Below are 22,587 nucleotides of genomic sequence, written 5' to 3'. Positions count from 1 at the left end.
TTTTCCGCAGGTGTCTGTTTTGGGACCGGCTCTGTTCAATATCTTCATCAACGACTTAGCTATTGGCATAGAAAGTACGCTTATTAAGTTTGCAGATGATACCAAACTGGGAGGCATTGCAACTGCTTTGGAGGACAGGGTCATAATTCAAAATGATCTGGACAAATTGGAGAAATGGTCTGAAGTAAACAGGATGAAGTTTAATAAAGACAAATTCAAGGTGCTCCATTAGAAAGGAACAATCAGTTTCACACATACAGAATGGGAAGAGACTGTCTAGGAAGGAGTACAGCAGAAAGGGATCTAGGGGTTATAGTGGACCACAAGTTAAATATGAGTCAACAGTGTGATGCTGTTGCAAAAAAAACCCAACATGATTCTGGGCTGCATTAACAGGTGTGTTGTGAGCAAGACACGAGAAGTCATTCTTCCGCTCTACTCTGCGCTGGTCAGGCCTCAACTGGAGTATTGTGTCCAGTTCTGGGCACGCATTTCAAGAAAGATGTGGAGAAATTGGAGAGGGTCCAGAAAAGAGCAACAAGAATTATTAGGGGTCTAGAGAACATGACCTATGAAGGAAGGCTGAAAGAATTGGGGTTGTTTAGTTTGGAAAAGAGAAGACTGAGAGGGGACATGATAGCAGTTTTCAGGTATCTAAAAGGGTGTCATAAGGAGGTGAGAGAAAACTTGTTCACCTTAGCCTCTAAGGATAGAACAGGAAGCAAAAGTCTTAAACTGCAGCAAGCAAGGTTTAGGTTGGACATTAGGAAAAAGTTCCTAACTGTCAGGGTGGTTAAACACTGGAATAAACTGCCTAGGGAGGTTGTGGAATCTCCATCTCTGGAGATATTTAAGAGTAGGTTAGATAAATGTCTATCAGGGATGGTATCTTGACAGTATTTGGTCCTGCCATGAGGGCAGGGGACTGGACTCAATGACCTCGCAAGATCCCTTCCAGTCCTAGAATCTATGCATTTATATATGTAGCTGGAGGCTACAGCGGCAAGGCATCGTAAAGGGCAAGGGTGACACAGCTACTTAATCTGGATTGTAGCCTGATACACATGCTTAGCCAAATTAACGCTAGAGTCCCAACACCACTTTCTGCTGCACTCTGGATCTATGTAGGTCTCTTATCCAAGTGCCCACCAGACCTAGTCTTGCTTAGCTTGCAAAAGCAGGGATACCCTAGGACTTGGTGGCAGCTCCACTACTCTTGCTGAGCTTCTTATTCTCCAGGTTTCCTGGTGGTTGATGGCTGGCTGCTTTGGGACAACTTAGGCACAGCTGAGGCTTGAAGCCCCAGACATGTGGAAGCATACGGACACATTTATATTATAAGAAACAGCATGAGTTCCATCTGGGTTAACTGACCGTGTAATTAGTCTCCAATAGCAAAGCGTCTTCTTCTTTAAAACATGCCTTTTTTCCCATACATAGCAGCACTGCTTTGCCTGCTTACCCAGTTAATTAATTCATCAGGTGGTGTACAAGATGCCTCATTCACTCCTTTACAAGTTGATCACCATATTGATGGCAGATTTAAAAGTGCGGGGATGGGACTGAAAGGGGAGGGAACAAGATCTTGGCAACATAGATAAGAAAGAAAACTATTTAAATAGCCCCGGCTGTGAAAGCAGGAAGCCATCTTGACAGCTAGAGAATTGAACTTTCCAACAATTAAATATACTCTGCACCCAGCAGCAAGTCAGAGGAACCGTTGTGAAATAAGCATGATGGGGAGATGTGGCGCCCTAATCCCTTTCTCTGTAGCAGTGGGCTGAGGACAGCCCTGCTTTATTTGATGGCTCTAAGGCATGGAGCTGGGACTAAACGCAAAGGGGAGATAGCAAGTTCTCTGCCCAGTTGTTCCTATTCCCTTTTGATAAACTAAAAATGATCTGGATTATACAGATTCACTTGGCTGAAGATTTACAACTGTTTCACCTGCTTTGGAATGGGAGACCTAAGCACTCGGCTCAGTGGCCTGACAAGGGGTGTGCTTAGATAGATAAATCATGTTGGTTCCCTGAGATCCTCTGCCAAAACTTGATGCTGTAACTTCCTCATAACAGCAGACACTCTCTATGTCTCTCAACATCAGGGCGGGACTATTTTTCCGCTGTTGATGGTGAGGAAAGCACATCAAGATCTTAAAAAACAGTACCAAATCAGAAAAGGCACTGCCTCTCTACACTGATGTCACCGTCTGTGGCCCCACAAAGTCATGAAACCTCCTTGTTAGCCTCCTCCAAGTCGGCTGTCCATCATACCAGGAGAAGGAAGCTGGATGGGGGGGGGGGGGGGGATGATTATCGGTGACTGTGTGGCCTATTTCCAGGCCCTTGTTAGGGTGACCAGATGTCCCGATTTTATAGGGACAGTCCTGATATTTGGGGCTTTGTCTTATGTAGGCATCTATTACCCCCCACTCCCTGTCCTGATTTTTCACACTTACTGTCTGGTCGCCCTATCCCTTGTACAGCCACGCATCAGAGCAGAATTCCTCTGGGTGGCGTCTGCTGACTCTCTAGATGCCTCTGAAGATCAGTGGGTGCTGTCTGGGGTTCTCTGATTGGTGTCCCCCTCCGGATCCCTCATTATTACCCTCTGATCCCACTGCTGCCCCTGTTTTTTTCATCTGTTGTCCCCTGCCATTACTTAAGGCCTGGCTAAGGAGGAGGGCCGTTAGCTATAGGTAGGCTTTAGGCCCGCCATCCCCCTGGTTTCCACAATAACACTGATAGCAATAATTCCTGTAAAATAGGACCTGAGCCATAAGCAAAATCAGTAGAAGTTCCACTGCCCATAGGGCAATTACCTATTGTGTATGCAGGAAATAACATGCAGCTTCTTTCATCTCAAGATCAAGTGCTCTGCAAACGTTCCTTAAGCTGAGCAGCTGTCCTGGGACTGCAATCTCTTTTAAAACTGGTGAGATCATCCCTTTTCTCCTGGGGTCACTGATTTCCCTACACCCCCCTTGAATTTCCCCAAACCCCACTCTCCCCCAGTTTTGTGAACTAGTTACATGCCAATTTAGTGACTGTTCGGAAATTTGAATTGAAATTGAAACATTAATACATACTTTAAAAGCATATACAGTGTATGATAAAATACGTGTATCTGAAAAAGTATCATCGATTTGAAAAGTATGAACATAGACTAGCTTCCTTATACAGCTGTTGTTTTTTATGACAATGCCAGTGCATTCATTTCAGTGATGTTGGCCAACCTAATAATTTCAAATGATGATTTGTAAGCAAAGTCTCAATGAGCTCTCCCTGACAGCTAGTGATGAGCTGGGGCTGGGGGGAAAGGCTTCAGGACCAGAACGTATTTACATTCACACCTAATCCACCTAGGAATCCAGCACACAGAGCTGTGTTGCCCAAGTGATAGATTTTGGCTGGGGTTGGGTTACAAACCACTTGAATGCTGTGTGGGGGGGTTAATGTTGTTGTTCTTATTGTATGAGTAAAGGGCAGTAGAACTGTACTTAGCCTGTGCTGATTGAGGGCATCAAAAGAGAGGGTGGGGACCTGTCCCTCTTCAGTGTTTAAAGACAGAGCTGATTAGGCTCCATAGATGATCTTTTGTTCTGTTAAGTGACCACTGCAGCTGAAATCACTGACAATCAGGTCTAAGTGCTTAGTCCTGCTGTGGGGACAGTGTTTCTGTGGAAGAGATGGCCCAGACTGCACTAGCAGAGAGATTCCCCCACTGAGAGCTCAGCTGAAATCACTGAGAGCGGGTGGAACCTCAAGAGACCAACTCGCAGCGGTCACAGTGGCAGGTGGCAGCAGAAGGTGACTGCGCAGGGCCATTGGCAACAGAGCGGTGGAGTGAACGGTGGCACAATGAACAGCCGTGGCCAGAGCGAACAGTGAGCAGCTGGAGGAACGAGCAAGGTGCCTTCTTGACCCCCACCTGGGAAGTGTACTCACATGAAAGCACCTCTGAACTCTGAGTCTCCACTGACCAAGGACAAGTGGGGTGCAGTGGAGGGAAAAGTGAGGGGCACATTAAATAAACATTTGTTTGTTGCACTATATTTTAGTGATTTTGCTCCAGAATGCTAGATTTGTGACTGGGAATGGAAACTTATATAAATATGTTTCCTAGTGGGCCAAGATTTTTAAAATGCAGTATTTGCCAAGGTTGTTATCTCACATCGTTGCTATCTTGAGACGTCATTATGTTGGGGAGTTTCTGTACTAAACATTTTTATTATAATAATTAATTTTTACATAAGAATGGTCATACTGGGTCAGACCAGTGGTCCATATAGCCCAGTGTCCTGTCTTCTGACAGTGGTCAAGGCCAGGTGCTTCAGAGGGAATAAACAGAACAGGTAATCATCAAGTAATTATTCCATTCCCACCTTCTGGCAAACAGGCTAGGGACACTCAGGCTAGGGACACTTATGGTGTTGCATCCCTCCTCACCCTGGCTAACAGCCACTGATGAACCTATTCTCCAAGAATTTATCTAGTTTTTTTTTAATCCTGTTATAATTTTGGTCTTCACAGCATCCCCTGGCAAAAAGTTCCACGGGTTGAATTTATGTTGTGTGAAGAAGTATTTCCTTTTGTTTTTTTAAAACCTGCTTCCTATTAATTTCATTGGGTAACTGCTAGTTCTTGTGTTATGTGAAGGATTAAATAATATTTCCTTATTCACTTTCTTCAGACCAGTCAAGATTTTATAGACCACTATCATAGCCGCTCTTAGTCGTCTCTTTTCTAAGGTGAAAATTCCCAGTCATTTTAATTTCTCCTCCTGTTTCATACCCCTAATCATTTTAGTTGCCCATCTCTGTACCTTTTCCAATTCCAATATATCTTTTTTGGGATGGGGTGACCAGATCTGCACACAGTATTCAAGGTGTGCACATACCATGGATTTATATAGAAGCAATATGATATTTTCTGTCTTATTATCTATCCTTTTCTTAATGATTCCCAACATTGTTCGCTTTTTTTTTTTACTGCCGCTGCACACTGAGTGGATGTTTTCAGAGAACTATCCACAATGACTCCAAGATCTCTTTCTTGAGTGTTAACAGCTAATTCAGACTCTATCATTTTGTATGTATAGTTGAGATTGTTTTCCAATGTGCATTACTTTGCATTTATCAACAATGAAGATCATCTGCCTTTTTGTTGCCCAGTCACCCAGTTTTGTGAGATCCATTTTTAAATCTTCGCAGTCTGCCTGGGACTTAACTATCTTGAATGGTTTTGTATCATTTGAAAATTTTGCCACCTCACTGTTTACCCATGTTGAACAGGGCTGGTCCCAGTACCGACACCTCAGGGATACCACTATTTATCTCTCTCCATACTGATAATTTATTCCTACCCTTTGTTTCCCATCTTTTAACCAGTTACTGATCCATGAGAGGACTTTCCTCTTATCCCATCATGGCTTACTTTTCAAAAGTCAATTTAAATTAAATACATTTTTAAACGTATTTTTTTAGAAATCTAGACCAGTTATGTTTTTTGGTTTAAAACTTGAATTATCCTTATGTTAAATTTGCATTATCCTAACAAAAAATTTACTTTATTCATATCTCTTTTATATATCTCATTGGCCCGGACACCCCCCCCCCCCCCGTAAATTTGAACACCCCGCCTAATTTCAATTCCTGGGGAAACCACTGCCTGGGGTCATCTCATGGGAAGTTCACATCTCTCAGCATCACTTTAGGGGCCAATGACAGGTCATCGTGTAAGAGGAATTTGTTACTATGATCAAGATGCCAGCTGTCCCTGTGAGGCGGGTTTTACTGGCCCCATTGTATAGATGGGGACATCGAGGCACGGAAAGCATAAGTGACTTGCCCATCAGTCACATGTGAGTCACTGGCAATGCTGGGAATTGAATCTGGGAAGCCTGACTCTGTCCTTTCCTCTAATCACTAGACAACACTGCCCACATACAAGCAAGCAAACAGGGAAGGGGATCTTTACTGTGCACAAACAGACAGTAATCCCATTCTCCGTGTGGTAAGGGGACGCATATGTTTGTTTGAACAGGAGCGATAGGAGGAGGTTACCAGCTACCAATTCAGAGAAGGGTACTGGAGATTTAATTTTCACCCGCGTTTTCGAAGTCAAGTTGCCTAGGTCTGGTGCTTGCTCGTGGTCCAGGTCACAGCCGTGGGATATTGGAAGTTTGTGGTTAATCAGTTCCACGTGGTGAAACCTGTGCTATGAAGGGACTTTCCAAATGCTTGTCAGAACAGCAAAGGGTCACTTACGACACTGATGCTATTGCTTCAGTTGCCAAAAACAGGGGCTCGAGAGCAATCTACTGCTGCCCACGCTACATATCACCACTTCGGTGCTAGAATATAGCCATGCTACCACCAGCAGGCCAAGCAGACGCAAGAGTCTCTCTTCTTTCCTGAAATCTCACCTGCATGGCAATCGAGAGAAGGCTGTTCGGAAGCCTGTGTGATCAAGTGACTAGTGTGGAGGGCTGGGATTCCGGGGGAGCTGGGTTTGATTCTGGACTCTGCCACTGACTTGCTGTGTGACCTTGGCTGAGTCTCTCATGCTCTGTGTGTAGTGGGGCTAACGCTAATGACTCACCTCCCAGGAGGGCCACAAGGATCAGTTGCAAAGTGCTTTGAGACCCTAAAAGGGAAGACACTCTTAGGCAATGTCTACACTTATGGCAGCATGCAGAGTACCTACACTGCATGCCCCCAAAGTACGGGTGTCAATAGCTGTGTAGACAGCGAGGCACCATTCAGACAAGTAAAGACATGCCACAACCTTAGCGTATATACCCTACATGGCTCTCTACGTCCCCAAACAGTGCCTCCATTGTCTATGCTGTTATTTTTAGCAGTGGAGTGTCCAGCTGCCTCCCTGCTGATGGAGCCTTTCCCCACTGCAGGGAAAGGCTCTGGCAGCAGGGAAAGGCTCTGGTGGGGGAAGACAGTGGGGAAAAGCTCCAGCATATGCTACACACTGCAACAAGTGTAGACAAGGTTTTAATGACAGGCCAAGAATTATTCTGGAAAATCAAATGGCGCAGGCCGTGGTTCTTTCATGGCCTTGGAAGTCCTCAACTCACCCTCCTGCTCCCCATTTCAAAAGTTAGGGACTCATTGGTTTTAGTGATGCCAATTCCTTCCACATCTCCCAGCTGGAGGTAGGGAATCGATTTGTATCAGACACTGAGGGCGCCATTCTGTGGGATAAAACCCATGAACAAAGCGGGGTTCACAGACTGACTGGAAACAAGGAGGGACAGATTCAAAAAGCGAGACTGACCCATTCCCTGTAGTCCACTTCCAACTTCTGGCAAACAAAATCTAGAAGTTCCCATTGACTTTATTTAGGATTGTAGGTTTTCAGCATCTCTGAAAGTGAGACTCTTGGTAGGAAATTTTGGCTCCACTGAAGTCAAGAGCATAACCCCCCCTTGATTTCAGTGGGGCCAGAATTTCACTGTACATATCTCAAGTTGGACACCCAAAATTACTGAACACTTTGGAAAGTTAAGGCCCAAGTCTTTCTGTACCTGTTTCGCCATTAATAAACTTGGGTTATTATTATTTACATACCACCTATGGCTGCTTTATGGGTAGATTAATTAGTGTTTGCACAGCACTTTGATCTGTTGAATGTTGCAGCATTTTGCAAATATCCAATTTGACCATTAGAGCACATCTCTGCGCTCAAAAATCACCATAAAAAGCAATCCATATTTATCATCTCTCAGCGAGTCCAGAACAAATTCTATACATTTCCAAGTAAAAAGATATTTTTCTATCTACTGCCCTGGGATCTGAGAGTCAAGCTGGGTTCTTTTTGGTTCATTCATCATCAGCCATGATAATGACTCTTCAGGCTAAATTTTGTCCTCACACCTGTGCAATTTCACTGTTTTCAAATTATCCCTTAAGTTCTACCTGTGCAACCCCATTGAGGGCAATAGGGTTGTAAAGATATAACTAAAGCAGGACATGAAAGCAATGAAGATGCACAGTTGACCCTGCAAGTGGAACTTAAACAATCCTGTTGACGATGCATGACTCCAGCCCCCTCTCCCAGAGCTGTGTTGGGTCTAAGGACTGAAAGGAGTAAAAGTAGTAAACACTTATTTTTGTCACTAAAGCAAGTAGCTCTGACTTTGATATACCCAGGGGGAGCAGATCTGCTGAGTAAGAAGGGATCATTCCTTCACAGCCACTTTTCAGAGGATAACTGCACTTTAAAGGGACTCCATACCCAGTGGGGCTTTCCAGGTGGAGGGTTAGTGTTATCTCCATAACCATGTGCTGGTTTCCTGGGTAAAATCATGGCTGGCTGCAACCACTTCTCAAGAATAAGGGATGGGATTGGCCATTTAAAGCATGACAGAGGGAAAATACCTGCCTCTTCTGCTGCTGATGAATTAGACCCTAAGTAAGCAACACACAGGAGGCAGATGAGCAAGTACTATCTTCTGAACTCTGCACGACCCACACAATTCCCCCTAGTAGTAACATGCGCTACGAGAGTGAATCTGCCATGCTGAGCTGAGAGTACCCTCCCCCCCCCCAAAGATGAGAGGGCAAGCAGAGTGGAAGGGACTAGAAAGAAGAAGGGTGGGTTAAAGCACAGGGAAGGGCATAAATGAGGCAAAGCAGGAAAACACCACCCGCTCACCCGTCAATTCCATTATCTTCAGTGGAACTGCGGCAGTGACGCCAAGGGCAATCAGAAAGGAGGAGATGACAGAGTGGCTGCATGTGCTCTACAGGCTGTAAGTATGCAGCTGCCAAGGGAGAGGATGGGGATTGTGGTGGTTGAGTGAGACAAGGGAACTTATTGAAAATTAAATGGCAGGCAGGTGAAAAGAGGAGCCCAGACCCTTCACGCAGTCATCTGCTCAGGCACAATGTGCTAAACATGGCCGGGCTAGGTCACGGCTTGAGTGGAGAACCTCCAAGGAGAAAACTCGGGGCCACTGCAGGCAGTGGCGTGTTGCTAGTGAAGTAAGTGGCGCTCTTCCCCGGCGCAGAGCCAGTGCCCTGGGGTGGTGCTAGGAGACGGAGTGCTGCTGCAGGAGCCCTCTTTAGGATGCTATGTAAACAAAGGTCATGGCCATTCGTGATTATTAATGATCTCCTGGTGCTTTTTGTCAGGGAGGGAGTGTTAACCCTGGTGTCCTGGCCACCTCCCTACTCAAGTAACTACATGCTCCTGACCTAAATCCCCCTGCACTTACATGCTGCATTCTTCTTCAGTGACTGTTGCAGCGGAACAGATGCCACATTCCGCTCCAGAGGTTGCTGCTTCTCTGTGGCTAGCGAAACAATCCCTGGGCAAATGGTTGGTACCGCCAGTAAAGTTCGTACCATTGCTTAGAATAAAGGTGCTATGACCGATCATTAAGCCGCCATCACCACAGCGATTGATAAAACATAACATGTAAATAGCACTTTTCAAAGAGCTTTACAAATGTTAACCAGTGAACCCTCACAAAAGCCACCATCCCCATTTTACAGGCTAAGATCTAGAGACTTGCCCATGGCCATGCAGCAAGTCACTGGCAGAGCCCAGCCAGAGCTAGAATAGGGGAGTTCCTAGGTTCTCAATCCACTAGGCCAGGCTGCCTCCCCACAGAGATTTACAAGCCAGTGCATTCAGCTTGGATTTTCGTGGGATCTTGGACGAGCTGCACCAAGCCCAGCTCCCCTAGTGAGAGGCATTTGACAGTTAGCTTTAGAGACAGACATTTTCTTGGTTCACGCCACGATGCGGAATATACTCACTGTCTCCTTCCACTTTCTCAGGCGTCCGGCTCCAAATGATCTGCCTGGTCTCCAGCTTCACCTGAAACGTCCTCCTCTCTGGCCTCTGGGACTTTTTTTGGTAGAACAAGGTCAGCACGGTCCCAATTTCCAAACTCCTGAGGGTCCTCCCCATGTCCCCAACCTCCATCCTGGAGTCCTCCAAAAACCCATTGACACTGTTCAGCCTGGACACTGACATCTTTACTGCATGGCCATCGCCTGAAGGAATCACAGAGCAGGATCTGTGTCATTCATGAAAGGAACGAGCCTTTGGGAAATGAAGCCAAGACCCTCAGAAACAAAATCTACCCTCTTATTTTCAATTCCTTTCCCCCAAATCACCCGAGACACGTGCTTCCTTTGCTGCAGTGGCTACTGGTGCTGGCTTCCACTCCGATGCACCACATATGCTGCAAAGAGCCAGGACTCTCCTCGGAGCTGTGGAAAGAGGAAGGGGGTGGGATTGAAGGATCCTGCAACCTTCTCTCTGCAACCCAGGAATGAGGCTTCCCTGCTATAATACAGCTGCAGCTGCAGCAGTGAAAGATCAGGCAGGCAGGAAGGCTTGGTGGCTGCTTTTCAAATCAGAGCTATAAAAAATAATCCAACCAGGGCAGGTCGAGGAGGCTGAAATTACAGCAGCCCCTTTACACACACAAAATCCATACAATCCATGCATGGGAGCTGGAGCTGTTGGCGCTGCAGGGAGGCATGGAGGGACAGCCCCTTGCAGAGCTCTGCGAGGCTGGGTTTTACTGTCAGTGGTGGAAGAGATGCAGGAAAGAAGCCCAGAGGGTGCAAAGTAAAAAAACTGTCCAGCCAGATTCAGAGAATTCCCCCTCAGCAAGCAAAGAGCAACCTCCTCCAAACTGGGGGTGGGGAGGGCAGGAGTGGAGGAGGGACGGGCGATCTCCTGATGGCTTTTCCTGCGGATCCTGGGGAGGAATGAAGAGGAGTTGGTCCAGTAGATTTCTGGCAGGGAATCTGGAGGATGTGGGGTTCCCCCTGCTCCAGCAGATCACAGTCAGGGAGCCTGCCTGCAGATCCTGGCGAGGGAGTATTGGTGTGAATTCCTGTGGGCTGCTGCTCTGCTTCTGCTTGGGGATCAAGATGACATGGGGTGTTTCTCAACCCTTTTCTCTCTCTCCCTCTTGTTGCTGATTAATTTCAGGCTGGTGAAATGGACGCCCAGAGGAAACTGCAATCACACATGGCCGGAAAGAGATCAGAAAGGAATTTAAAAAAAAATTGCAGGATCTTGGAGAAAGAAAAATAGAAAGAGAGAAAGAAAAGATGGAGGAGAGTGACATCTAGAGGCAGAAAGCACCTGCTTCCTCTGGAGGATAGGGAAGGAAGGCTAGGTTGGGAAGCCGCATGGGACATGCTGCTGTTCACATGGTTCGTACATCTGGAGAGGCTGACTTTTGCTTTTGCAGATGAGTGCTTTTGAAGCGGGGGGGACTCTGCCAGTTTTGGGGAAGGCTATTTTCAACATATTTTTACACTTCTTCCATATCCTAGTTATTGAATATGAGTCTATCATTGGTATCTTAACTATTTAAACATTATTAAAATAGTAATGAACTATACAATTACATGATCATGAATTACAGTATATTAAAATCATTGCACTCACCCACAAGCCGTCTTCACTAACATCCCAGTTTAAAGACATTACGTCTCTCGTAGCTTTCTGGATGAAACTGTCAGAAATCGTATTTACATCTAGTTCCCTGGTATGGTCTTGAGGCACGTTAAGGACAGCTACATTCTTCAGTCGCATCTGTCCCATTGATGACCGGAGATCATTTTTAAGTCTTCTGAGGCTGGAGAATGAGCATTCCATAGTGCAGGATGGTACAGGTACAGTGAGAAGGATTCTTATACATTTGCAGTACTCTTGAAGCACAGTGCGCAAATGTTCATGCCCCTCAGTTTTTAAAAACGACACTGGAGACTGTTACATTTTTCTATACAGCTATGTCCAAGAACATGTCACGCTGTAGTTTCCTTTGCCTCGTTTTTCTTTTGTGTTTTGTTTGCTCTCGCTGGTATCAGAACTAATGGGAGCAGTTTCAGCGGTTGGCTCGCCCACTGTTGCAGCAGATGATCCTGTATTTGCTGAAGCATGCTGGGTTCCTGAAGGTTTACCATGGTTGATTTTGAACACAAATGTATCCATTTCAACCTGGCCCTACCCACTTCCATTCCCTAACTGTGAATTGCGATATACTAGTTAGGAGGAACCGCACGTCCCGTTTTGGCTGGGACAGTCCCTTTTGTAAGCCCTCTCCCAGCCGTCCCAGTAGGGTGCTACCCCTAACGGGGCATGGAGGAACGTGCAGGGGCGGGGGACAACTCCAGCCCTGCGTGGGAGGGAGGGTTCTGGAGAGCGGCTCAGGCCAGGCCAGGCCAGGCCAGCCCCGCATGGGTGGGAGGCAGGGGGTCTTGGGCCGGTCCTGTGTGCAAGGGGTTGAGGGGGGCCTCGGGCTGGCCCTGCGCACGGCGGGGGAAAGGGAAGGTCTTGGGCTGGTCCCACATGATGGGGGTAATAGGTAATAATTGGAGATATACCAATCTCCTAGAACTGGAAGGGACCTTGAAGGGTCATTGAGTCCAGCCCCCTGCCTTCACTAGCAGGACCAATTTTTGCCCCAGATCCCTAAGTGGCCTCCTCAAGGATTAAACTCACAACCCTGGGTTTAGCAGGCCCATGCTCAAACCACTGAGCTATCCCTACCCCTGAGGGGGAAGGGAGGGTCTCAGGCTGGTCACACACAGGACGGGAGAAAGGAGGTCTCGGGCCGGTCCTGTGCCAGGGGGAGCTTTCAGGTCGGCCTCATGCAAGGGCAGGTGGCAGAGGACCTCAGGCTGGCCCTGTGCATGGGAGGGGAGAGGGGAGCCTCGGGCCGGCCCCACACAGGTGGGGTGGGAGGGCTCCTGCCAGTCTCATGGCAGGAGGCAGGGCTGGGGCGGGAGCATGGGGGGACAGGGGTCTCGGGCTGGCCTCATGCAGCGTCCCATTTTCCTTTGGGAAAATATGGTTGCCCTAATACGAGTCTAATAATTCTGCCTTCCAGTTTCACTGTAAGTGCTCCTGCCACCTACTGGGGCCATCGTAAAATGTCGGCTTACGGCAAAGTAACTCCCAGCCGACATCTTTAATAACATTTATTACGTAAAAAAACCCATTGTGGCTTGTGGATGCTGAGCCCCCCCTATTTTTTTTCAGCAGGTGCTTGAGCCCTGGAGCACCCGGGGGGTCAGTGCCTATGAGATGGAGGATGACGTTTGTGGGGCATTATAGGGGGAACCTGATGGACTTTGACTACAAAGACACAATGAATTTGCAATAGTGTTTGCACCAGTAGCATGGAAATACAGGCAAGGCCTTTCAATGGTGCTGGCTGTGTTACACACGGTGTAGTAAGATTAATCAAGGCTCAGGGTATGTAATCTCCTGTAGAAGTGTATTTTTATTAGTATTTCAGTCTAAAGAAAAAAATAGTAAAACTGGGGCTGCACGGAGAGGCAGGGAAGTGAGGTGGGGGTGAGAGACAGGGAGGAGATGGCATCCAGACTGGAGGAACCCTGGAACAAGGCTTATCCTGGAGGGAGCTGTCAAGTGTTGCCCTCACAGGTGACTGTTCTCACCTGACTCCCCTCACCTCAGCACACTGAGAGCAGCGGTGGCTGAGAAGGTGTGGTAGGAGGTTCTCTCCCACAACCCCTCAGAGTTGGAAGGGGCCAGAGGCATCTGGAGGTTTTGGGGGGCTGAGATGGAAGGAGGTGAAAGGGATACAGAGGAGAACAAGGTGTTGATAGGATCTGATGGGTGTGGGGGTTAGAGAGGGAAAAGGGAGCATGGGGAGGGCTGGTGGGGGTGAATCTGGATGGTAGTGCTGGGGAATGACACAGCCCAGAGCAGCCTCCCACATTCTCTCCTCCAAGTGTAAGGAGGAGAAGAAGAGGCACCATTGGCTGCATGTGCTCCATGTGCTGCAGCTGGGAGCTGACTCTGCCCGGGAAACCCTGCAGCCCTTGGATGTGCATCGTGAAACCTGCAGTCTGTGCAGGCCGGGCCTCCATATTACAGATCAGGGTTTGCCAAGATAAATGGTAGAACTCTCGGCTTTAACGATCACTGGCTCTTTAATTACCTAAATGGTCAGAGCCATAGATTTACCTCTCAGCCAAAAGATGGCCCTTCCTGGAGCACAGCACTCTCTGGGAGGTGGTCATTCGGTACTGACTCACGGCGAGGATTTCTACCAACCTCACTTCTCCGTGCAGCACCTTGGGTTTTCTGTGGCGACCCCTCCTCCAAGTACTGACTGGGTTTTTCCAGATTAACGTGCACAGCAACACTGAGAAGTGAGGGAGGAAGCAGAGAGAAGAAGGCAGGAATGAATCTAGGAAACCTGGAAAGCTTCTTACCCCTAATTAAAGGGCACTTAGGCTATGTTGCTGTAAGGTCTCCCGTGTAGCCGCTCTTTGCCAGCGGGAGAGAGCTCTCCTGCTGGCATAATTAAAGCACCCCCAATGAGCGGCGTTAGCTATGTCGGCAGGAGAGGCTCTCCGGCCGACATAGTGCTGTCCACACCAGGAGTGTGTGTTTTTTTCACACCCCGACCGACAAAAGTTTTACCGAGAAAAATGCTAGTGTAGACATAGCCTTAATGTCAAGCAGCTCAGTAGAAAAGACCCCTCTGTGCAAAGCAGCTGATTGGTCTGAACATAGCAGGTGTGGTCCTGGGAGATAAAACACTTCACAAGAATTGTTCTCTGTCCCAGGTTGAATGCTGCATTGTGGTTGCTGCTATCACCCATCACTCATATTTAACATCTACATTAATGAGCTGGAAGAAAAAGTCAAAAGCATGTTAATGAAATTCTTGGATGATACCAAATGAGGAGGAGTTGCAAACGTCAGTGAGGACAGAAGCTGGGACTGAAGGACAGTCATAACCTTTGGGACACCCAGAGCATGGGATTGCATCCCTGACCATCTTGGCTAATAGCCAATGATGGACTTGTCCTCCATGAACTTATCTAATTGTTTTTTGAACCCACTTATACTTTTGGCCTTCACAACATCCCCTGGCAATGAGCTCTACAGGTTGTCTGTGCATTGTGTGAAGAAGTACTTCCTTTTGTTTGTTTGAAACCTGCTTCCTATTAATTTAATTGGGTGACCCCTAGTTCTTGTGTTATGTGAAAGGGTAAACAATGCTTCTTTATTCACTTTCTCCACACCATTTATGATTATATAGCCCTCTGTCATATCCCCCCTTAGTCATCTCTTTTCCAAGCTGAACAGTCCCAGTCTTTTTAATCTCTCTTCATATGGATACTGTTTCATACCCTTAATTATTTTTGTTGCCTTTCAATGTTCCTTTTCCCTTTCTAATATATCTTTTTTGTGATGGGGCAACCAGAACTGCATGCGGTATTCAAGGTGTAGATGTACCATGGATTTATATAGTGACATTATGATATTTTATGTCTTATTACCTATCGCTTTCTTAATGGTTCCTAATTTTCTTAGCTTTTTTGACTGCCCCTGCACATTGATCAGATGTTTTCAGAGAACTATCAACAATTATTCCATTTAGACCTCATTATTTTGTATGTCTAGTTGGGATTATGTTTTCCAGTGTGCATTACTTTGCATTTATCATCATTGGATTGCATTTGCAATTTTGTTGACCACTCAGTTTTGTGAGATCCCTTTGCAACTCTTCGCAGTCTGCTTGAGACTAAACTATCTTGAGTAATTTTGTATCATTTACAAACTTTGTCAGCTCACTGTTTATCCCTTTCTCCAAATCCTTTACGAATATGTTGAACAGCACTGGTTCCAGTACAGGACACTGGGGGACACTGCTATTTACTTCTGTCCATTCTGAAAACTGACCATTTATCCTACCCTTTGTTTTGTCTTTTAACCAGTTACTGATCCGAGAGAGGACCTTCCCTCTGACCCCATGACTGCTTACTTTGCGTAATAGCCTTTGGTGAGGGCCTTGACAAAGGTTTTCTAAAAGTCCAAGTACACTATACTCACTGGATCACCCTTGTCCATGTTTGTTGACTCCCTCAAAGAATTCTAATAGATGGGAAATCATGCCTTACCATTTATAAAAGCCATGTTGACACTTCCCCCAACAAATCATGTTCATCTATGTGTCTGATAATTCTGTTCTTTACTATTTGCCTGGTATGGAGGTTAGCCTTACCAGCCTGTAGTTACCAGGATTGCCTCCGGAACCTGTTTTAAAAATTGCCGTCACATTAGCCATCCTCCAGTCATTTGATATAGAAGCTGATTTAAGTGGTAGGTTACAAACCACAATTAGTAGTTCTGCAATTTCATATCTGAGTTCCTTCAGAACTCTTGGAGGAATACAATCTCGTCCTGGTGACTTATTACAGTTTAATTTGTTCCAATATCTCCTCTAATGACACCTCAATCTGGAACGGTTTCTCAGATTTATTACCTAAAAAGAATGGTGAAGACGTGGGAATCATCCTCTGCAGTGAAGACTGATATAAAGAATTCATTTAGGTTCGCCACAATGACCTTTTCATCACTGAGTGCTCCTTTAGCATCTTGATCATCCAGTGGCCCCGTGGATTGTTTTGGCAGCCTTCCTGCTTCTGATGTACTTAAGAAAAAAATGCTGTTAGTTTTTGTGTCTTTTACTAGTTGCTCTTCAAATACTTTTTTGGTCTGCTTAATTATACTTTTACATTTGACTTGCCAGAGTTTATGATCTTTTCTATTTTCCTCAGTAGGATTTGATTTCCAATTTTTAAAAGATCTCTTTTTGTCTCCAACTGCCTCTTTTAATCTGTTGTTTAGCCATGGTGTCATTTTTTGGTCCTTTTACAGTTTTTTCTTTTAAATTTGGGGTATACAAGTAATCTGAGCCTCTACTATGGTGTTTTACAGAAGTTTCCATATAGAATGCAGGCATTTCACTCCTATGACTGTTCCTTTTAATTTCTGCTTAACTAGCCTCCTCATTTTTGTGTAGATTCCCCTTTTGAAGTTAAATGCTATGGTGACTGGTTCCTTTGGTATTTCCCTCCTGTAGTGAGGCGGCCTGGCTCCCGACCGGCCCAGAGAGAGAGGAACCAGAACAGCCACCTCAGTGGGCGGAGCCGCCTCAGTGGGCGGAGCCACCGCCACCTGTTCCCGCCCCCCGGAAGTCAAGGGGCGGGACAGGAAGTATAAAAGCCCGGCCTCAACCCTCAGTTAGAGCCCAGCGGCCGGAGAGGACGGACGCTCCTGTTCAGGCTCCTGACCGGCCGAGCCTGCCCAGAGCCAGGTACCCGGACGCGGACGGACCAAGCCTCCCTCGAGCAAGGTACCCGGACGCGGACGGACCAAGCCTCCCTCGAGCCAGGTACCCCGAGGTGGACTGGCCGAGCCTGCCCCGAGCCCGGTACCCCGAGGAGCTGCCCGAGCGTTCCTGTGACCCGAGTCCAGAGGAGCAGCCCGACTTAGACCGCTTCCAGCTCACCGAGGAGCCCATGATATGGGACCCCGCTGCCGAGCCCAGCGACGAGCAGGTACCCGAGGAGGGGGAGATGGAATGCAGCCCGGGGGTAGCCGAACCCTGTCCGGCTGAGGGCACGGACGTGCCCATGTCAGTGTGTTGCGGCCAGGATCCCCACTGACTGCAGCGGATCCACGCCGCTGTTAGGGCCCCGGGCTGGGACACAGTGGAGTGGGTGGGCCTGTGTCCCCCCTGCCACCCCACTCATGGGTGGCAGCCTCCCCCTCCTACTAGCGTTCAGGCAGAGAAGCCTGCACTTACCTGGGCTTCTTGAACTGCTGCCATAGCTCAGTTCCCGTTACAAGGCCCTGAGCCTTGAGCTATTGTTTGTTGCCCTGCCCTGACTGAGGGCCTGGGCCTCCTGAGACTGATGCCGCTGCTTAGCTCCTGCTACAAGGACCTGAGCCTTGAACTATAGTTTATTGCCCCACCTTGGGGCTTACTGACTCTTGTGGCTCAGCTCCTGAGACAAGGACCTGAGCCCCTGGGACTATTGTTTGGTGCCCCACCCTGACCTAGGGCTGGGGATTACTGAACTATTGTTATTACTCAGCTCCTGATGCAAGGACCTGAGCCCTGAACTACTTTGTATTGCCCTGCCCTGATTAAGGGCCTGGGCTTCCTAAGACTATTATCGTTGCTCAGTTCCTGAGACAAGGACCTGAGCCCCTGGGACTATTGTTGCTCAGCCCTGTGAGGAGCTGAGCTAGAACTGCTGTGTTGCTGCCCGCCTGACTGAGGGCTTGGGTTTAAACTAGTGACTTTGTGTGCTCAGCCCTGCTGTGAGGAGCTGAGCTAGAACTGCTGTGTTGCTGCCCCGCCCTGACTGAGGGCTTGGGCTTAAACTAGTGACTTTGTGTGCTCAGCCCTACCCTACCTGAGGGTCTGAGCTAGAACTGCTGTGTTGCTGCCCCGCCTGAGCTAGGGCTTGGGCTTTACAGACGTAGACTGCTGCTCAGCCCTGTAGTGGGATCTGAGCCCTGGATTCTGGTGTGCTGCCCCGCCCTAGGGCTTGGGGCTTACTGACTCTATAACTGCTCAGCTCGGCCAGGACCGGAGCCTAGACCTAGTGTCTGCTGTCCCGCCCTGACTGAGGGCTGGGACTCCTAGCAGGAACTGTGTGCCTTCTGTTCTGCCCTGCTTGAGGGCAGAACCCCAAAACCCAGAACCCGGAGACTGATAGGGCCGCAGTGAAGCCTGGCTATGGCCTGACTGGCCCCTTTCCGCGGACTATTACACCTCCCTACAAGTATGTTAACTTGAATTACATTATAGTCACTATTACTGAGCTGTTCAGCTATATTCACCTCTTGGACCAGATCCTGGGCACTACTTAGGACTAAATCAAGAATTGCCTCCTCCCTTATGGTTTCCAGGACTAGCTGCTGCAAGAAGCAGCTGTCATGCTGCCTGGTATGGGACACAGCACAGAGCGCAGTCTCAGGTCAGACTGCCAGGAAACAGGGCATGTTCCCCAAACTGGTGGTATATTCTCTCATAAAATTTCATCAAGCCAATAACAAATAAGTACTTCCAAAATACTATTTTAGTTATTATGAAGCCACAGACAGTCCCCTTCAAGCCCTCTAGCCCCTCATGTACCACCCAGACAAACCAGATTTCTGTGATAAATTATTTTTAAAACCAATAATCACATATATTAGGTTCTTCTAGTAACAAAGAACCAGACACATACTCCAGGTCAAAATATACTTCAGTTCTTACCCAAAAACCATACTGGTAACCAACCCTTTAGTAACTAAAACTAAAGGTTTATTAATATTAAAAAGGAAGAGCATTAGCAAGAGGTTAAAATGAATCACATCCATTACAGTTGATGTCAGTCTGTAGATCAGGATGATAGCAGTGTGGTTAAATCTGCCAGTTTGTAATAAATCTCTCTGGTTCATCCAAAAGATTGGAGTCCAGATGGTAGCTTAGATGGGGAGTCTGTTGGAGTCCTTCCATGAATTTTTCAGGGCATCCCAAGTAATTACTTGGGGCTCGCTGTCCAATGGCTCAAACTTTCCCTGTTAAAGTTCAGCAGATCAGAGATGGCAGGATCCTGCCCCAGGTTTTTCTTTTATAGCTGAAACAGGCTGCCAAGTGTTTTGAGCACAACCCACCCTTTGAAGTTAACATTCGATTTCCTCTTGACCTATGCATAATCCAACTACACTGATTTACATAAGGCAATTGCTGGCCATTCATTATAACAGGGATAGATAAGCTGAAGACAATATAGGTAATATTCATTAGATTCATGCAGTATATACACATCTTTGATCTTAAGGTTAATTAGAGTTACAGGATATAGACAGACATAAACATACACACAGTTCTTATTTCTTATCAACGCAAATGAAAGGGCCAGCAGCCTATTAACCCCTTTTAGCATCTCTTTGATGCCCACTCACAAGTGAATTGGCCAGATTACAATTGCAGTGCCTCTTGTCAAGCCTTTAAGGTTCATACACAGGTTACTTGCCCGCTGATCCTAACTTGACTGCTGGTTTGCCAGCATCACAGCCGCCATTCATGGTGTCTAGAAATTTTATCTCTGCATACCATCCCAAGGTGACATGTTCCCAGTAAATATGGGGATTGTTGAAATCACCCCATTATTATTGGGTTTTCTGTTTTGTAGCCTATCTAATCTCCCTGAGCATTTCACAGTGTGTATTATTGTCCTACTGCTATACTCTTATTATTCCAGCACAGAATTTCTATCCATAGAGATTCTATTGTATCATTTGATTCATTTAAGATTTTTACCATATTTGACTCTATGCTTTGTTTCACATATAGTGCTACCCCCCGCCCTCAGCTAAACCTACTCTGTCACTCCTGTATATTTTGTACCCTGGTATTACTGCGTCCCATTGATGATCATCATTCCACCAAGTTTCTGTGATGCCTATTATATCAATATTTAATACAAGGCACTCAAGCTCACCCATCTAACTATTTAGACTTCTTGCATTTGTATACAAGCACTTATAACATTTGTCAATATTTAGCTGTCTGTCTTCATGTGATGTAATTGCATGGGACTCTCTTTTGTGTGACTGTTTCTCTTCAGTTCCTACCTGTTGTTTGGGTATGTCCAGACTACCCGCCGTATCGGCGGGTAGCGATCGATTTATCGGGGATCGATATATCGTGTCTCATCTAGACGCAATATATCGATCCCTGAACGCGCTCCCTGTCGACTCCGGAATCCACCGGAGCGAGCAGCGGTAGTGGAGTCGGCGGGGGAGCCGCAGCCGTCGATCCCGCGCTGTAAGGATGGGAGGTAAGTCGGAATACGATACTTTGACTTCAGCTATGGTATTCCCATAGCTGAAGTTGCATATCTTACATCGACACCCCCCCAGTGTAGACCAGGCCTTTATCAATTTCTATTCTCTCCTCTTTACTAGGATATAGAGTATCCTCTTTTATAAATCCTCCCCTAAGGGATGTGTCTGTCTGAACCATGTGCTCCTCAGCACCAGTCAGCTTTCTCCCAGCCCTTAGTTTAAAATCTCCACTACTACCTTTTTCATTTTACATGCCAGCAATCTGGTTCTGTTTTGGTTTCGGTGGAGCCCATCCTTCCTGTATAGCAGGGGTCGGCAACCGGCAGCAGGCAAGCCGATTTTTACTGCTGCCAGCCGGGGTCCCGGCCGCTGGCCCCACTCAGCCCCCTGCCACCATTTATTGATATTTCTAATAATTGAATCCCTCATTACTATTACTTGTCTCTTTCTACTAACAGGGGTTCCCTCCCCCCCACGGAGAGGTATCCTCAGTGCGAGAGGATACCATCCATCATGAAATGAAGCAGTAAGACAAGTTCCTCTCTAAACAGTTCAGCTGATACCACAACTGGATTATAGCTTTAGTTTCTGGCTACCTTGTTGCTGGAAAGCTATTGACAAAATGCAGTGAATATGGAAGAAAACAAAAATGATCAGAGGTCAGGGGAGATGGATTTATAAGGACGGACTAAAGACCTGATCTTGCAAGGCACTGTGCACAGTCCTGCAAGGTTCTGATTAGTAGCATGCACTAGATGTAAGTAACATACCCAGCCTCAGCACCACTAACTAAACAATAGCACAGAGTGCTCTTCCACAATGGCTAACAGGACTTGCACCTAGTGAGAATGTCATCCCCACACACTTTCTCCTGTCTGATGGGGATGTATCCACTATGTAACAATAATCCATTGGCAAGCCAGGTTCATGGGGGATAATGTCTTAATTGTGAGCAAGCATCATCATCGCTTTTTAAGTGACTTTGCTGACAGTGGAAGGTACTAGACCAGTGGTCCCCAACGCAGTGCCCGCGGGCGCCATGGCGCCCGCCGGGGCATTTATGTGCACCCGCCTAGTGCCCAGCAGGGGAGAGAAGCCGCGGCCCCACGCCTGCCGGGGACAGAGAACTCCAGGGCTGCAGGCTGCGGATGCCAGTGTTCTCTGTCCCTGGCAGGCGCGGGGATGCGGCTTCTCTCTGGCTTCTCTGGAGCTGCAGGCTGTGGACGCTGGAGTTCTCTGTCCCTGGCAGGCGCGGGGCTGCGGCTTCTCTCCAGCTTCTCCGGGGCTGCAGGCGCCAGTGTTCTCTGTCCCCAGCAGGCCGGAGAGAAACCGCAGCCCCGCGCCTGCCGGGGACAGATAACTCTGGGGCTGCAGGCTTCATTCTATGTTAAAGTAAGAATAATAAATATATTTGGACCAGCAGTTCAACAATGTTTTACTTTTTTAAAATAAATAAGATGAAAACTGTTTGATATTTATTTTGTAAAAACTCCTTAACTTTTCTTACAGGTAGATAAAAAAGAGCAAATTCACATGGTAAGATGAAAGAGTAATTGCCGAATAATTTAATTAATACCTTTTACATGTAAAATTACCCTTTTTATCTTATGGAGTCATATATTATATAATATTAAATATGATTTGTTTGTATTATTTAATGTACAAATACAAAATAAGCCTTGAAAAATTGTTGGCGCCCACCACACTCTTCTGAAAACAGGAATGTGCTACTGGCCACAAAAAGGTTGGGGACCACTGTACTAGACTGAATGCCCTGGAGTCTGACATTCTCTGTTTGTTACCCCAAGAGCTTTGTCACAGGTAATGGAGAAAGAAGGGAGACTTCAATAGGCACTAGTGTGGTCTTTCTGTTCTGACTCCAAGATACAGAAACCTTCACCACCGCCCCTCAAATCTT

General features: G+C 46.9%; 1 protein-coding gene across 1 annotated transcript in view; it reads right to left on the bottom strand.

The window, feature by feature from the left end:
* LOC120397342 (1-phosphatidylinositol 4,5-bisphosphate phosphodiesterase gamma-1-like) overlaps positions 1–16,443 on the bottom strand; it is a 54,684-nt gene extending 38,241 nt beyond the window's left edge. Inside the window, exons 1-4 of the mRNA XM_039523035.1 lie at positions 16,303–16,443; positions 13,989–14,169; positions 11,439–11,628; positions 9,782–10,240 (exon numbers count right to left, since the gene is read on the bottom strand). Coding sequence (XP_039378969.1) covers positions 9,782–10,001 — 220 coding nt within the window. The 5' untranslated portion in view covers positions 10,002–10,240; positions 11,439–11,628; positions 13,989–14,169; positions 16,303–16,443. The remainder of the gene's footprint in view (positions 1–9,781; positions 10,241–11,438; positions 11,629–13,988; positions 14,170–16,302) is intronic.
* Positions 16,444–22,587: the final 6,144 nt, after the last annotated feature.

This window comes from Mauremys reevesii, linkage group 2, assembly GCF_016161935.1.
Source record: "Mauremys reevesii isolate NIE-2019 linkage group 2, ASM1616193v1, whole genome shotgun sequence".
In the NCBI taxonomy this organism is placed as follows: Eukaryota; Metazoa; Chordata; order Testudines; family Geoemydidae; genus Mauremys; species Mauremys reevesii.
The sequence above is the reverse complement of the archived record's forward strand: the minus strand, read 5'-3'. Positions and strand labels throughout refer to the sequence as shown.